We start from the raw sequence: 18,067 nt of genomic DNA, 5'->3' as shown, positions 1-18,067 counted from the left end.
GAAACTATGTGAAGAGACAGAGTAGGATAGACAAATATGTGTAGAGACAAAGTAAAATGAACAACTATGTGAAGAGACGGAATAATATAAACAACTATGTGAAGAGACAGTAAAATGAACAACTATGTGAAGAGACAAAGTAAAATGAACAACTATGTGAAGAAACAAAGTAAAATGAACAACTATGTGAAGAGACAAAGTAAAATGAACAGCTATGTGAAGAGACAAAGTAAAATGAACAACTATGTGAAGAGACAGGGTAATATAAACAACTATGTGAAGAGACAAAGTAAGATAAGCAACTATGTGAAGAGACAAAGTAAAATGAACGACTATGTGAAGAGACAGAGTAATATAAACCACTATGTGAAGAGACAAAGTAAAATGAACGACTATGTGAAGAGACAAAGTAAGATAAGCAACTATGTGAAGAGACACTATAAGTCGAACTATGTGGAGAGACAGACTAAAATGAACAACTATCTGAAGAGACGGAATAAACCGATCCCCCGTTGAGCTGGAATGATAAAAATAAAAAATACGACGAAGAAGAAAATTCCAACTTTTTTGGAGGAAACTAAGCTTAATTTGGGGGGAAAACGCCGGCCGCCGACCTATAGACCTACCAGGCGAATATATAAAACCAAATATAACGAACAAATTAAAAATAATAATAATAATAATTAATGGCTTCAAAAGTCGCTCGATGACTTAGGCCTAAGGTGGTGCCTTGTTTATTAGGCTCGCTGATTATTATTAAAATATGAATCCCTAATTAAACTTAATTTCCCTGCCCAAAAGAACGTTATTATTTTTTAACACTTTACTTTTTTCAATATAATTGGGATTAACCCTGATTTAGTACTATTTATATTGTATTGCGTTAAAATCTCGTTGATATCTACGATAGATTTCAGGTAAAAACCACCACACTACAATCGGATTAAACCTAAGCCTAATCTCTATATTTTTTATTATTTCACGGAGGTTTTTAGACTTTGGGGATTTGGGGGGCTGGTTATCGGTAGGAGAGAGGTACAAGGCGGGGGGGGGATATATGTAAAAGGGACCTGTCCCTATTAGGTCGGTCGATCGCCGGGCTTTGTCGTTGTGGGTCAAACCCGGCGGCGTCTCTCCTTTCTTCATTCTTTATCTGCCGCCAGAAGAAGGAAAGTAAGGCTTCCCCCTCTCTCTCCTGTTCCTTCTCCCACTCCTGGCGCATCTTCATCCCGAAGCGCCCCCCCCCCCCCCCGCGCTCCGGGATCCAACCGAGAGAAAGCTGCCAATCCAATTTGGAAATCCCTTCGACCTCAGTTCGCCTCCTCCTCCTCCTTATACACGCTTTTCCCAAACTTCATCCTACTCTTTCCGAGAGAAAATTCTGCTTATGCTTTCAAAATGAATTAACCCATACTTGGCCTAACGTTTCTTTTTTTGAGCTAGAAGTTACATAAGCTATAATTATTTATTTGTATTGCGCAGTAGTTTGTTCAAATGATCTTGTTCCATAAAAAAACTTGTTGACAAGGTTCGTACAGAACCTGGATATCCTCAGGGCCGAATTAACCAATAGGCCGAATAGGCCCGGGCCTAGGGCACCAAGCCTACAAGGGGCACCAAGCGGGTTCGAAAAAGTAAAAGTACAAAACTTTAATCATTTGCTTTTTACAAAATATTTTCCGGAGTAATTTTAGCAAATGCGTCCACCCCTATGAACCAAAAACGTTTGATTGTCACATTCTCTGACGGACTGACGTCTGACGACATACTAAATCTGGCAGCAAAATGAATTTTCCTTCCATTTCTCAATTATAAATTGAGGAAGCGCCTAGCTCGCTATTGAAAGGGGGCACCAAAATTAACTTGGGCCTAGGGCCTAATAAAGTCTAAATCCGGCCCTGGATATCCTGGAAAACCTGTATAAGTCAGGGATCTGTAAAATGGAGGAAAAATGACAGTGATAAGTCAGGGATTTAAATAATTTCGTAGAAAGTCAGGGATTTTAGTAAGTCAACCAAACCACACATTAACAAAGAATTTTGACCTAAAATAAAAAATGTCCTAAAATAAACCAAAAAGGTTAGGAATATTGGCAAAAATTGGTCAGGGATATCCTGGAAAAGTCAGGGATTTTAGATCAGAAATTTTCGTACAAACCCTGGTTAAGGTTAACGGTAATAGTGAGTGTAGGGAGGTGTTGACTGGCATGGTTTTAAAGGCTTGCTATCACCCTCCTATGCATTGGAACCCGGCCACCTGAATTAATGGCTTTAAAAGTCGCTTGATGACTTAGGCTTAAGGTAGTGCCTAGCGGATTATTATTGTTGTTGATATTTGATAATTCGTATATTTTAAAATTATATTAAGTTTAATTTTGTTTGTATCAGCTTGGGTACTTTTTTGGTGGTATAAATTGCGTAAGTTATAATTCTTGATTTCGTAAGTGGTTTATATTTTCAAGTAGTTTGTTGAACTGATTTTGATACGAATTTTATTTAAGTATTTATTTGTATTGAAATTAAATATAAATTTTATTTAGTTTTGCATTAGCTATTGTTCAATATGTTAATGTTAAGTTTTATAGTTATAATTCTTAGGTTCAATGTTAAGTTTTATAGTTATATGTCTTAGGTTCAATGTTAAGTTTTATAGTTATAATTCCTAAGTTCAATGTTAAGTTTTATAGTTATATTTCCTAAGTTCAATGTTAAGTGTTATAGTTATAATTCCTAAGTTCAATGTTAATTTTTATAGTTATAATTCCTAAGTTCAATGTTAATTTTTATAGTTATATTTCCTAAGTTCAATGTTAAGTGTTATAGTTATAATTCTTAAGTTCAATGTTAAGTGTTATAGTTATAATTCTTAGAAACTTTTGATAAAGAAGACCATTATGCGTTATGTCGATTATAGTTTATAAAAGTGGTGACTTCCTTTAGATAATGGGAGGTAGGCTAGTTCCACCTTTTTTTCGCCCGATTTCATCCTCTCCTTCCAAGTCGTCTTCTCGAGCAAACACTATTTTCTACTCCACCATCCCGGACCTCCGTTCCGTTGTACCCTGGTGTAGTGCTCCAGCGTAGTCCGGGACTCTTGACTTTCTTCCTGCAGACGAAATCAGCCAGACCACATCCTCCCTCCATCTCGTTCTTTTCTCTCTATTGATTTTCGCCACTTCGTTTCTATCGTTTTTTTATTTCTTATTTTATTCTCGGCCTTCGCGTTTTCACCCCCTCTAACCCCCCCCCCCCCTCGTGTGTATCTCTTAGAAGCGCCCCCTCGCATCTAAATTCCGCAACAGTCTTGCCGATGTTCTCGGTCGCCGTTGAGTGTTACGTGTTTCTGTTATTTTTCTCCTTCGTTCGGTGTGCCGTCAACTGGAACTTCCTTATTGGCACTAGATGACGTAGACTTAACCTCCGCCCACTCCTTTGTACGAAATGTCATCTACCTAAATAACCCATTCGTGGTTATAGGAAATACCTATATTCCAGAAAAGACCCGTGAAAGAGTCGACTTTTTAGCTTCCACGTTTTCGGATCTATTTTTAGTTGTTTTGCATTTTGAAAGCTGAAAAAAAAGTGTGTTTCGAACAAGTAGCTTCGAGGCAAATTAGTCTTTTGAGATCAAAGACACAGATAAGTAGGAAAAAATTTTGTTGCGGCAATTGCACTTCCCCCGGGCTCAAATTTGGACAGAAACAAAATACCGGGTGTATATAAAAAAAATAGGGCAACAATGAGATACTGCCTGGAGGAAAAAAAAATCTTCTTAACTAAGCCCTGAATACAACATTCTAAATCGGTCATGGCTGCCTCAAATTTGGCGCCATCCTTAGATCGTGATTTAAATCAACTGAATTTTTAATAGAAATTCATTGAAATAAATCACACAATGTAATTCAATGAAGGAATAAAAATGGTAAAACATAGTTTCTTAAAAAATGAAAATACATTAAAATCGGAGCCAATAAAATATTAAATAGTAATTAAACTTAATTTAGATTTCATTTAATTCGAGATTAGCTAATTGATAAAAGTAAAAATATCCGTTAATTATACAGGAAAAGAGCCAATAATTGTATAAAAATCCATAAAATCAAAAAATCAATTGATTTGATTTTTATTAAAAAAATCAATAAAGTGTCAACCCTGAGTTTAATTGAAGCATTGAAGAAATTAAATATTATTTAAATGTATAATTTGTATTTTATAAAACATCGGTGTTATATATAAAAATATTTAATATTAATTAGTACTCTTCACTAAATACATATGGCGCTCCTATCATCAACATTAATTTTAAAAAATCTACGCGGTTCGGTAGGAGGGCTGAGTCTAAAACAAAACCGAGATAAACAACACTAAACAAAGAAAAAATGAGGATGAAAACATATCTAAATTATACTAATTACACTATAACAGTAATTACAAAAGTTTCAGTAACAGATTGACCTATAAAAATTGAAATAACTAAACTAATATACATCATTGATTAATCCTACTAATAGTTTAATGATATTTTTATAATAAACTTTGAAAAAAATATATTACAACCAGCCGTCCATTCTGCCTTTTTGTTTAAGACTGATACGTTTGGTTCCAAAAGTTAAAAAAACGACTAAACAATATTTTCGAACATACCTTCCAATCACAAATACGCCGTCTGGTTTGTTAAGAAGAAAGCAATATGGCGGATGGTTTTAGATCGAATCTTGCTCCTGTACACGTAAAGAAATTGGACTGGCTAAAGGAACTCTCATTAGTAACAAATTAGTTAATTGCAACAGAATTGCATTTAATTTTATGTAGAAATTCTGGACTCTATTCAACAGATAGTGTATGATGGTGTACGGAAAATTGATAGTAGTTCTATTAATTATTTACCAGACGGTTATAGCAGTTAGAATGTCTCTTATAAGGTTTCGGTAGATTCTATACGCAGTCGTATTGGATTACAGTCTTTGTCCTCCTCGTTTGGGGGATCAGGCGAGCTCTCAAACGCACTTATATTAAATTACAGAGGGGACAATTTTTTCCGCCTAGTCAGGTCATATATACATCCCTCTACTTCCCAGAATGTGTGTTTAGACGTAACCCCCCCCCGGTCCGTCTTTGAATATTTTCGGCCTTAGTCATTCACCAACAATTAATTATTGCGGTACATTCCTGACGTAATGATTTCGTTCTATAAAACTTCACGCGTATTAATATGTGCCTAATATGGTTTGATGAAAATTAATATGTAGGCTTCAATTTTTTGTAAAGCTGTGAAATTTTTTTTATCAATTTAACCTACCGATAAATACAAGTATTGAAATTTATAGATCGCTTGCTAGAATTTACAATACTAATAGATAGACCTGATTACTGGTCATAGTGTCTTTGATTAACTTCTTGTATACTTATGTTCATTTACTTTTAGTTTAATGTTTTCTATAAACCGGTGGCCTAAAAGTCGTTTTTAGACTTGGCCTCGCTAAAACTTTGTAACCTTTATATTGTTGTTAATAAAGAATTATTAATATATTATTATTATTATTATTATCATTTAAAGTCTCGAAAGATACAAATATTGTTCAAGTACGTTTCTGCAAAAATTTGCAATTTACGGACTCAAGCTCGCAAAGAAATAAATCTATGATAATCAACGTAAACAAATTAGGAGTTTCCGGTCCAATTTAGTACTTTGTAGAATTTTTATTCGCAAACCTCTTTGTCGGTGGTAATATGTAATATAGAATAAAATTGGGCGATTTTCGTAAATAAATTACAAGGTTAAGTCCGTAAATTACGCGATCTTTGGTAATCTAAATAAATCTACATGCTTAATAATTTATGTTGTTTTAGTAGCATGCAAATAAACTCAACATACTATAATTTGTCAATTTCAATATAGCAGGATCGGCTGATTTAAATTAAGTTAATTTTTAAAAAAATCATTGATTTAAATCACATATTGTATTTCAATAATGGAATAAAGAATGTAAAAATGGTTCTTAAACGTTTCAAATAAAGGGAAAATCTAAGCAAACTACAATATTACATTCATAGTAATTAAATTAAATTTAAAGGATAGAAGTAAAGTATCCGTTAATTATACTGGAAATAAGCCTTTAACTGTTCAATAATGAATAAATTTAAATAAATAAAATATCATTTAAATAAATAAAATATGATTTAAATAAATAAAATATGATTTAAATAATTAAAATATGATTTTAATAAATAAAATATGATTTTAAATAAATAAAATATGATTTAAATAAATAAAATATGATTTAAATAATTAAAATGTGATTTTAATAAATAAAATATGATTTTAATAAATAAAATATGATTTAAATAATTAAAATATGATTTTAATAAATAAAATATGATTTAAATAAATAAAATATGATTTAAATAAATAAAATATGATTTAAATAAATAAAATATGATTTAAATAAATAAAATATGATTTAAATAAATAAAATATGATTATAATAAATAAAATATGATTTAAATAAATAAAATATGATTTAAATAAATAAAATATGATTTAAATAAATAAAATATGATTTAAATAAATAAAATATGATTTAAATAAATAAAATATGATTTTAATAAATAAAATATGATTTAAATAATTAAAATATAATTTTAATAAATAAAATGTGAAATATGATTTTAATAAATAAAATATGATTTTAATAAATAAAATGTGAAATATGATTTTAATAAATAAAATATGATTTTAATAAATAAAATATGATTTTAATAAATAAAATATGATTTAAATAATTAAAATATAATTTTAATAAATAAAATGTGAAATATGATTTTAATAAATAAAATATGATTTAAATAATTAAAATATAATTTTAATAAATAAAATGTGAAATATGATTTAAATAAATAAAATATGATTTAAATTAATAAAAACTATTTAAGTAATTAAGATTAGATTAAAATAACTAAAATATGATTTAAATTAATAAAAACTATTTAAGTAATTAAGATATGATTAAAATAAATAAAATATGATTAAATAAATAAAACATAATTTAAATAAATAAAACATGATTTAAATAACTAAAATATGATTTAAATAAATAAAATATGATTTAAATAAATAAAATCAATTTATAAAACAAAATAAAGAAGTGCCAACCCTGTAATTTTCCTGTCCCATTATTCGTTATTTATTTGTTTCGGGAAATAACCAAAAATATTATGAACTTATTTATGATGTATTTTACACAGGATATCCTGTTTGAGTGGTCGTCTTAACAAAATCGCGTTAATTCTGATGAACCTTTTGGTAAATATTGGTGTATGTGTAAAAGAGATAAGGAAAACTAGGCGGATCGTTATACAGAGCTTGGGTAATAAAACTAAATACAAAACATCAAAGAGAATGTTTCAATGAGTTTGCAAAGATACCCGGCAACTCACTGATAAAATGGGAAAGGGATTACAAACCCAATGAGTCATTCTATCTTTATATTTTTAAGGGGCGTTTAGAATACACTACTTTTAAAGGCCGATTAGTTTCGCCGCTAATTTTGGAAAACTAATTGGGGATGAAGTAAGTAGTGTGAACAGGTAAAGATGTTACCGCTTTTTTGGAAGAAAATGTTTCGTCAAGTTGGCAAATTTTTGGGTGTATATTGTTGATGAAATATCCAACTATTTGAAATTCCACTAATTAAATTAAGTTTTTCCGTGACGTCACTGACGTGAACTTTGACTGTTTGACCCGTCTTGTGCTTAGTATTTGATATTGCTTTTATATTATTAGTTTAAAAAATTTCTAACGTATTTCATTTTTATTTAAAAGACAAATATTTTTTACAGACTAAACCTAGTTCTAAATTTTATACTGGAAATAGTTAATCAGGGAAATTACGGGGAATTTTAAGAATTTGATAAAAGTCAGGCAATTTAAACTCGAACCTGAAGAGTCACCAATTTTGTCCTCAAAAAATATCAGGGGAATTTTTAAAAGTGTTCAGGGAAATATCAGGGAATTTTAAGAATTTTAAGTCAGGCAATTTAAACAATAACCCGAAGAGTCACCAATTTTGTCCTTAAAAAATATCAGGGGAATTTTTAAAAGTGTTCAGGGAAATATCAGGGAATTTTAAGATTTGATAAAGGTCAGGCAATTTAAACTATAACCTGTCTATAATTTTGTCCTTAAAAAATATCAGTCGAATTTTTAAAAGTGGTCAGGGAAATATCAGGGAATTTTAAGAATTTGATAAAAGTCAGGCAATTTAAACTATAACCTGTCTATAATTTTGTCCTAAAAAAATATCAGGGGAATTTTTAAAAGTGTTCAGGGAAATATCAGGGAATTTTAAGAATTTGATAAAAGTCAGGCAATTTAAACAATAACCCGAAGAGTCACCAATTTTGTCCCTAAAAAATATCAGGGAAGTTTTTAAAAAATTGTCAGTGACAACAGGGTAACGAAACAGGGACCCAAAAAGTTAAACCTCGTGTGGTCCGTTGTATTGTAGCGACACACCGAAATTGATAATAAATACAATTTACTAATTGGTACCAATCAAACTACAGGTGAATCAAGATTAAGATTGCTTTGGTTACGCGTACGCCTAGAAAAAAAATTTATCTGTATCCTTCCTTAAAATAATTTGATTAAAAACCCTTTTAGGAAAATAAATTGGTCTATACTACTAACTCGATTTTTGTATTATATTATAGTCATTATTATACAAAAGAGTATTATTAAATAATAAAATATTTAAATATTTATTCACGGTACATCCTTTTTTTGTCTCGGACCCACACTTTAAGATTTTAAACAAAATCACGATATAAAAATAAACAAAAAACTAAATTTTGTGGCCTTCTGAGAATGATAATAATGATGCTTTTTCGTGTACTGTAGCCAATTTGAATTGAACGCTTTCGCAATTTGACTGTGTGAAAATGTTTATGGGGTACAGGGGTTTTAAAGAAAGAGTTGTTTTTTCTATTTTTATTTTCACGGTTAATTGCGCGGCAAAAGGTTCGTGATATTCTCCAAAACCACCTGGCATTTTCTCTTTTTAAATTTTCATACACTTTCCAGCTTTTATTCTATTTTTTTGAGCTCATTTTAAAAATTGTGTCATGCTGTTTCAGGAAATAATATACATAAATTTTCATTTAAAAAGTAGGATAACAGTGATTTCAGTATCACGTGACACGACGTCACCTATGCTTTTTCCCATAGGGAAAAAATCCCGCACAAAATAGCAGCCATAGCCAAAGCTACGAACTGAAACTACTCAATAACAAAACCATCATCCCGAAATCTAGAGAAAGTTTGTAGAAGTTTTCGGCAGATGGCGCTAGTGGTCCATTATGGCGTATTAATTTGTCACACACGCTGGTTCTCGAAAAGGCGGTAAATTTAAATATCCAGAAACAGGCGTTACGCGTCAAAAACGACGTCTGACCTTTTTGAAAAATTCGTTCTTGAAACTTTTCGTATCATATGCATATGCACTCTACGTTTTAAGCCCCCCTTATCGTAAATCAGGTTTGATTGACATCAGAATAGATTAAGCGATAAAGCATGTAGAGGGGATGGTTGAGATAAAACCTTCTCTAATTCTCCCCGGGGGAAGAGACTGGTGTAATTTTTTTTATATAGCGTCATTTAAGCCTTGGTCAACTGAGCGTGGAAAGATGAGTCGTGCGCTTTAAATTGCCTGGACTGACAAGATTTCCTAGTTTGTCGCTATTGTCTTTTGGAGGGCTGCAAGAATCAATTTTTTGACATGTGCACTCGTCTAGAGAAACAAATAGCCCCCTCTGGGAAACCGTAGAGCAACACTCAAATGTTAATGGCGTCCTCTGGTGGCGGAGGTTTGAAATATATCAACTTTTGTGCCACGTGATCAGATTTGAGCTTTTGAAAATTTATCTCGCAGTTTTATTTTTGAGTAGATGAGATGCTCAATGCCGCCACCTCGGCGCTGGCGTTGCTAACACGGCTCCCGATTGAGTGTGCCGTCCCTTATTTGTTGGTCTAATGTGGATACTCACTCACAAGGAGACACCCCGAAGTGAAACCCACCGATTTTGTTCAAGCTCGGGGGATTGGTAGACCTTCGTGTAACTTGAAAAATCCTTAAGGGAATTTATTCAATGGGCAACCGTTTTGCCATGGCAACGAAAAATGTTTTTGACAACACAAAATATTAAATTTTCCCATTGAAAATAACATGGGATTTTGACCTCAAATTGATCAAAAGTTGATCAATTTTGATGTTTTTTTTTTAATTTTATCTATTTGTTCTATTTTTGGGATTTTCGAAATTTTGAAATTTGTTCAAATTTTTCACAGGGGGGGGGGGGGGGGTGTCCTAGGAATCGGTCAGAATCCCATGTTATTTTCAATGGGAAAATTTCAATTTTTTGTTGTCAAAAACCTTTTTTGTTGCCATGGCAAAACGGTTGCCCATTGAATAAATTTCCTTTAGTATTTTTCAAGTTACATGGAGGTCTACCAATCCCCCGAGTTTGAACAAAATTCGGGATGTCTCCTTGTCAGTGGCGTAAATAGGGGAGAGCACGGGGGTAAAAATGTTTTTTTTGGTCGAAGAATGAAATGTAGTAAATTTCTATTTAAATTAAGTTTTCACAGAGTCACTTGGGAGTTTAATATTTACCTTAATAAATCTTTAAATTAACTTAATTAAAATACAGAATTTATGCGATGATTGGTCGGAAGTGCTACCACGAATTAACAAAGGGGAGGAGTTACTTGAAATTTGGACTGAATTTTGGAAATGCTTTTGTGGTTCTTTCAAAACTTCAAATAATCTTCTAAACATCGCAATTTTGAATCCAACACCAATAATTTAATTAGAAATGAAAAAAAAGACTGCTTTAATTACACAGTAAGAAAAGTTTAATAGAATAATTAAAAATTTAAAAATAATTTTTTTTATAGGACTTGCTACAGAGAACGTTAAAAAAATTTTATTTTAACATTTTTCTATTAAAATAATTTCTAACTGTGTAATTAAAGTAGTCTTTTTTTCATTTCGGGTTACTTTATACCAATAATTTAATTTGGTTTATTTAAAAGCTCATATTTTTTATATATTTTTATAAACGGAATAAGTAAGAATAACGATCCTAATATTTGTATCATTGTTTGACAGGGTCACAGTTGAAAAGATGAAGACGATAAGAATCGATCGAAATACAATGTTGTAGTTGGAGAAAAACGTTCATACATATAAATTCAACCGTCCAAAATCAAAAATAAGAAAATATATAAAAAGTTGCGTATAAGACGTCGCGAAAGCCCAACAAGAAAATCGAAAAAGCATTTTAAGAAATTTTTGAAGAACTCCGGAGTGAAGAAAAAAATAATAAAGCTAGCCAAGAAATTCGAGAAATTGAATGTGTAAATAGGGGAAAGCTGCGTAGTAGATTCCGTCGACGGAGAGAAAACGAATAAGGAGGTTCGCTAAAAGGGGTTGAAAGCCCCCCCCCTTCGCTGATGCGACGCTAGAAACCCGTTAAGAAATTACTGGAGAAGTTGGTCCGCTCGCGCAAAACCTATCGCTCCAGAAGAAAAATTATATATATATTCCCCCAGTTCCGCCGCCACCACCGCTTAGAACACCGTCTAGCGGATTCCGTCGAAAACGTTCCCCCCTCCCCATCGTAGAAGAAAAGGAAGAAGACCCCTCGTTTCCATCCCCCCACATCCATGAAATATTTTTTAAATCTTTCTTACGTAAAAGAGTTACCCCACTTCAAAACTCCCACTATTTTTCGAATTCCCCCGTTTTTTCTTCACTGTCAACCCTCCTCGATAATTTTGAGCTCTCTCTCTCTGGCTGGTATAAAACTTTCGCAGTTCCTCTGTCGACCCCCCCCCTCCGTTCTCCGTCCAGCATTTATTGCCCCCTTCCTCGTTCATTTCAGTCTTTGCTCTGTACCCCCCCCCTGGGCCTTTGCCGCTACCACCGCCACCTTCTAGTTGGCTTTTTTTCGTCGATAGTGGCGCCGCCGACGTAAACCGAGGAAACTAACGCTAAGGCGAGCGAGCGCCCCGAGAGAGGGAAGGAAGGCGATTCTGTTCAGAGGGGATGCTGAACTCGCCGCGGTTGGGTAAATAGCGCTGCCGTTCCCGTTGTGATCTCTTAAATTTTTCTCCACTCGCTGCCGCCGCCTCAAACTCAGCCAATGCCTCACCGCCTACACCCGCCGCTCGAGAAGAAAAGTGTGCCAGGACTTTACCCCGTTTTCGACTTTGCCGCGTCAAACGCCGTACCGCTCGGCCTTTCTCAGCCGCTTCGTCGGTACTGAGAGACACGATATTCGAGTTTTCTCGGCTTTACCAATTTTGTTTACGGAACAGTTCGCCGATTTATTTTTAAAATCAGTTTACTCCTTCATCTTCGTTTGAAAAAATTCCCTCCGCGCCGATGATAAGTTGAAAAGCTCTCCATCCTCCCGTCATCTTCCGCATCCTCAAGCGCGAAGGATCCGTTACGAGTGGGGATTAAAAGAAGTGACTTTTGGACCTAAAATTACACCGCCCCAGCCAAGGACTACTTTCGGGAACGCGAAAACGTCAGTCGCCCCGACTGCCGCTGCGAAAATAAACAAGTTTATAAATTTACCCGCGATGAGCGAGCCTGCACATCGCGTCGGAGGAAGGTAAAAAAAGCGCCGTTTTCCGAGCCCTTTACATCGTCTAAAACAGAAGGTGATTTACAATTTTCACCGTTGCCGTCGCTAGGTATTCGCATTTCCCGCGTTTTTGTCGCTAACTGTCGGCCATTGGACGCGTTACTACGACTACTATCTCCGTCGCTACGTAACGTAAACTCGCGGTTCGCCTTGGCCGTTAAAAAAAGTTTTTTCGTATACGGAAAACACATGGAAAAGCGTTTCAGCGTCGACGCCCGCATCTACGTCAGAATTACGAGTCCCAGAAACAACGACAGCGAAACTTGATCGGCCGCGTCGCTTAGTATCCACTTTAGCCCAGTTTTTGCGTCTCGTCATCGGCCAGCCAAGGCTCAACGCGCGACGTACTCAGTTTAAAACGTCGTCTGCTCTACCGAATACTGCCGTCCGTGTGGAATTAATTAAGCGAGGAGTTTAACCAGGAGTCGGTCTCGTCATCGAAATTATTCTACGACAAGTGTACGTTAGAAGAAGGAAGTTTAAATAAGGGATAATTAAATTTTCGCGTTTTTGAATTCGTCGAAACGCGTAACGGTAGCCAACCGTTCTTCGTCGGATCTTCTTCGAAAGTGGGTTCATTTCCAGTCGCCAATCTGGGCGATTACTACTGTGCCGGCGGCTGCGGAGCCCACCATACTATGGCCATGGTAAACAACTTTGCTAATGCCAAAGACTCGAGGTGGCTACAACTGGAAGTGTGCCGCGAATACCAGAGGAACAAGTGTACCAGGTCGGACACCGAATGCAAGTTCGCCCATCCACCGGCCACGGTTGAAGTCCAAAACGGAAGGGTCATCGCCTGTTACGACTCCATCAAGGTGAGCTTCGACATTTACCATTGTTATTTTCGTTTTCGTCACTACGTTCAAGCTTATTTTAGGGAAATATTTTACCTGTATGTTTTCATTTTTTTATCGGTTTTTCGCTATGGCTTAACCTGTTAACGCGGCTTTAGCATGAAGACACGTTATTTCAGGGTTGCCACACGTCAGGAAAAAGTCAGGGAATAGTCAGGGAATTTAAATATGGGCCTATAAAGTCAGGGAAAGGTCGAAATTTTAAGAATTTGTAAAAATTCAGGGGATTCAGTTTTCTCTTGACTCTTTTTGAAGGTAATTTTACTCTAGATCTATGTGACAAATTCTATGAAAAGCATTTATTACCTAGAAAGTTTGACTAATTTTTTCAACATTGCAATAACCTTTTTACTGAAATGTAAGCCCATTTAATTTTATTAACTTCTGATAAAAGTAAAATATAAAATTTAGCCTTAAGTCAGGGAAAATCTCTTAAAGTGGTCAGGGAATTTAAATCTGAATATTTTGTGGCAACCCTGTATTTTTTTGTAACTTAGGTTTAATTCAGTAAGCGGGACATTTAGACACTTAGAGTTACTAGGATAATATAAAAGTAGGATATTTACAAAAACTAGTTAGAAATTTAGTTAGCCACTAGGTCATGCTAATCACTTTATGCAATAGTATTAAAATTTAGTAATAATTTAGTGGAAATATTAAATACGGTGTTTTTGTCAAGATAAACTGACCATTTCCTGAGGTAAACGTATTTTCAAGTAATCACCCCCCGTCAAAATTATTTTCTTTCGAGTCCCGTATTTCAACAATGTCGTTTGACTGGTGGTTATATGTTTATTGACCCGTATCAGCCACCAGTTCTCGAACATTTGCTAAAAATCGATCCCAAAAATATTGATGAAAATTTAGCCATCACAATTTCAGCACATTACCAATATAACTTTAAAAATATACATATTTTTTTAGTAGGAAAAATATTAGGACACTAGTATATTTATAAAAAAACGCCGAAAATCTAGCGCGGCTTCTAACGGAAACCTGCAAAACGAGTTCAAAATACGAACACACACTCCTTTCTCCATATTTCTGTCACCCCCTCCTCGCCCCCCGCCTCCGGGCTCCATTGTACCCTTTCCATAATTCTGTCGTAATTTCTAGTTATATCAGGAAAAATAGCAAGCTGGGCGCGCCCGCGTCGAAACCGAATATATAAACTCTTTATATAGATGACGTATTGAAATAGCGGCTGCGTGAAAAGGCCTTGACCAAGAGGTGCTTTCCCAAAGGAAAAAATTGTTTTCATTTAATATAGTTTCTCATTAGGCGCATATTTTTTGCTTGTTTTGGAGGTTCAGAGTAGGGTGGCTGCTTGTGACAAGTATTTACTTATTACGAAATAATTGGGTGGTTATTTCAGGGTGACTACAGTTCCTATATTTCCTATAATTTAACGTCTTTCCTTTTTCTCCTATAATTTCATTACATTTCCTATAATACCCTATATTTTAACTCAAACGTCTGAAGAAATTAAAATAGTTGATATTTTACCCTTACAAGTCTTCATATTGTCCTAGTTTTTAAAGATGCTTATTTCCAACACTGTTTGCCGTTAATTTTCTCCTATTTCTTCCTTTTTTTCTCCAATTTTCTTCCTATATATTATCCTATATTTCACTGATAAATTTCCTATAATTCCTTTAAAGGAATTAAAAATATTTTGTGGTCACCCTGGTATTTATAGCAGATTGTAAATAACGTTTAATAGGCTTTGAGTGCCATCTGTTAACAAATACCAGATGGCATTTGGATTTAAATAATTTTAAACTAACACTTGGAGCTGTTTGAATGAACAAACAAGCATTTTCCCGGGTTGTCAGAGATCAAGGAATTTAAACTATAACCTGAAGAGTCACCTACACTAAAATAAAAGTCAAATATGAAGCTAAAAAGGGTCAGGGAAATTGGAAATTTTATGGTAACACGTAAAATTTAAACTACGCACAATGCCTTTGGTATTTAAATAGCCTAAAATAAATAGCACGGACAATATGCAGTGCTCTATTTGAATTGAAGAATTTATCATAAGTAAATAGTAATTTTCCCAGTCTTCAGTAATAACCCAATGACTAAAGCGATATCCATTGATAAAATTGTTAAGTATAAAAAATAATTCAGGTTTCGGTTGGCCCACACTTCCAATATTTTCTAGTCAGCCATTTCAAACAAAAAAGAACTCGTTCATGGTTCCTGTTATATTTCGGCTTTAGCTTGGCGCCTAAAGTTACTCGATTTTAAAACTAATAGAATGGCCCTTTACGTGGATCTTTCAAAATCTGTTTCTGAATAGAACTGAACTAACAGAAAATTCGTTAATTGTTATTTATTTTGGGACATTAAATTATATTAAATTGTAGGAATTCTCGTTGTCAATCCGTGGGTTGTCTGATTTAAATCACTATTTTAAAATTTAAATTAAGTGATTTCTGAAAAAGGGCCTTCAAATATTCAAATCAAGTGATTTATAAAAATTAATTTATTTAAATTTCCTATTATATTTATACATATAAAAATTACAAAAGTAGGTTATCTAGCAGTGCCATTTCAGATAAAACTGATTTACAAGTAGTAAATTTTAGTTCACATTATTGCTGCACGTAAATTATTAGTTAATTACTCCAAAAAAGAGGCATAAAATTAAAAAAAATATTATTTAAAAAAAATTAACAAGCCAGTGAATATTATGATTTAGCCGTCTTGTTTTTATACATATTTTGTTCGGCCCATCGAGTCTGACTTCCTCCGCTCAGGGCGTCCTTAATTTCGGTCTGCCCGATAAGACTTTGACCCACAAGGCGTTGTTGTAGTCGGAGAGAAACCAGTAGAACCATTTTATTCACCCCTCATTTCTGTCCCCCCCGACAACCAAATTCGTACAAAATTTCATTTCTGGTTCTTCGCGCAACGCTCGAGAGTGCAGACTTCATCCCCTCACTAGCTTACATTCAACGGTCTATTTCACCTTAATAGGCACTTTATAATTATTCTCTATCTGTTTGCCGTGGCTCCGCTGTTCTATCCCCAAGGCCTTAGTACGTCTGATTTTTATTTCCCGTCCAAAATCCACGTGGTATTGCTTAAAAGCGAGAGTTTATCGGCAATCGAAATCACCTGGTCTTATTATTGAAATGTATTTCCACTAGCTTTCTATTTGTAGGTTCTATTTGACAGTATTTTCGACAAGATTTCCTAGTGTGTCTCCATATGTATTTTGAGTATAACATCCTGAATGTTAAAAGCCCGGTTTCATCCACTTGTTTTTCGTAAAGGACATCCTTGGTAATCTCCAAAACGTTTTATTCTCTGGCTCTCCTCTTTACTACTATATTTTATAGTAGGCGTAGAAAACGCTATAGACACTTTTGCGCTATGAATAAAATACTTAATTTTTATATTTACCCAAAAATTTTATTTAATTTTTGTTACTTTAATTAACGTTTCTGTATTAGGAAAACCAGACATTTGTAAAAATTCCTTATACTTTTCAGAAAAACTATTTTCGAAAATCTTGAAATCACTTTGTTGAAAATCCCTACCTTACGCTAAAATCGGAGGTAAAATCTCAAAATCAACATATGCTAAGGAAATCATAGCTTTAACATCTCAAAATCAGTTTCGGATTTCCGAAAATTACATTCAGTTCGATCTATAGGAGCAGCAAACAGCACCGTAACCAGGATTTGATTTCAGGGTGGGCACGCAATGGAAACAAATAAAAAAAAATAAAAAATTGTACATACAACCATACGGTCCAGGGTGGGCACGGCCTGACCGCCCCCCCCCCCTCTGGTTACGGCCCTGGCAACAAACACAAGGAGAACGCGGCTAGCCTTTAAACACGCTAACGAAGTGTTGTGTACAAATTTCATTGGATGAGCCTTTACGCTGAAAGTTTTACGGGCGGGGGGAAGACAATTTATAAATTTTCCCGTTCCGACGGCAGCAGGCGCTAAAGCGTCTAACCAATGAAAACTGTACTCAAGAAAATCCACGACTTTTGACGGGTTGCGTTCTCCTTGTGTGGGGTGCTGTGTTTGATGCTACTAGGTTCCATAATTTGATTACAGTTTTAAAATGATTATTGTAAAATAAGATTAATAAAAAAGCTACAGGGCTCTACCGAATTAAGAAATGTTTATTAAAATGTATACCAAACTTTAATTTTTAAAATTTGAAAAATAATTTATTATTATTAACTAATAAATAAATTATTTCTCCTAATATTTTAAATTCCAAAATTCGCCAAAATTCCAGCAAATCTGGATAACCCATTAGCACCCCCTCTCCTATACACCCAGTTCTTTCGGGAGGGGGAGGGGGAGGGGGAGGGGTGGGTGAACACCCACATTTTCACCCCTAATTTTGACACTCAAATGGTTATGAGTTTCGAAGTTACCCCGCGGACCGGTGTATGTCGTAAGTTGGATTTTTAGAAAAAAATTTGTGTAGATACATCTGCTTCGCGTAATGGTTTTTTTATGT

General features: G+C 34.2%; 1 protein-coding gene across 9 annotated transcripts in view; it reads left to right on the top strand.

Moving 5' to 3' along the window:
- The first annotated feature begins 12,061 nt into the window (after positions 1-12,061).
- Positions 12,062-18,067, top strand: part of mbl (splicing regulator muscleblind) — a 144,785-nt gene continuing 138,779 nt past the window's right edge. For all 9 annotated transcript variants that reach the window (XM_090168730.1, XM_090168732.1, XM_090168731.1 and 6 more), the window contains exon 1: positions 12,062-13,531. In XM_090168730.1, the coding sequence (XP_090024856.1) occupies positions 13,352-13,531 (180 nt within the window). In that variant the 5' untranslated portion in view covers positions 12,062-13,351. The remainder of the gene's footprint in view (positions 13,532-18,067) is intronic.

The sequence above is a fragment of the Leiobunum rupestre genome, chromosome 3 (genome assembly GCF_980474605.1).
Source record: "Leiobunum rupestre chromosome 3, qqLeiRupe1.1.hap1, whole genome shotgun sequence".
Lineage (NCBI taxonomy): Eukaryota > Metazoa > Arthropoda > Arachnida > Opiliones > Sclerosomatidae > Leiobunum > Leiobunum rupestre.
This window is presented reverse-complemented; position numbering and strand designations above follow the sequence as displayed.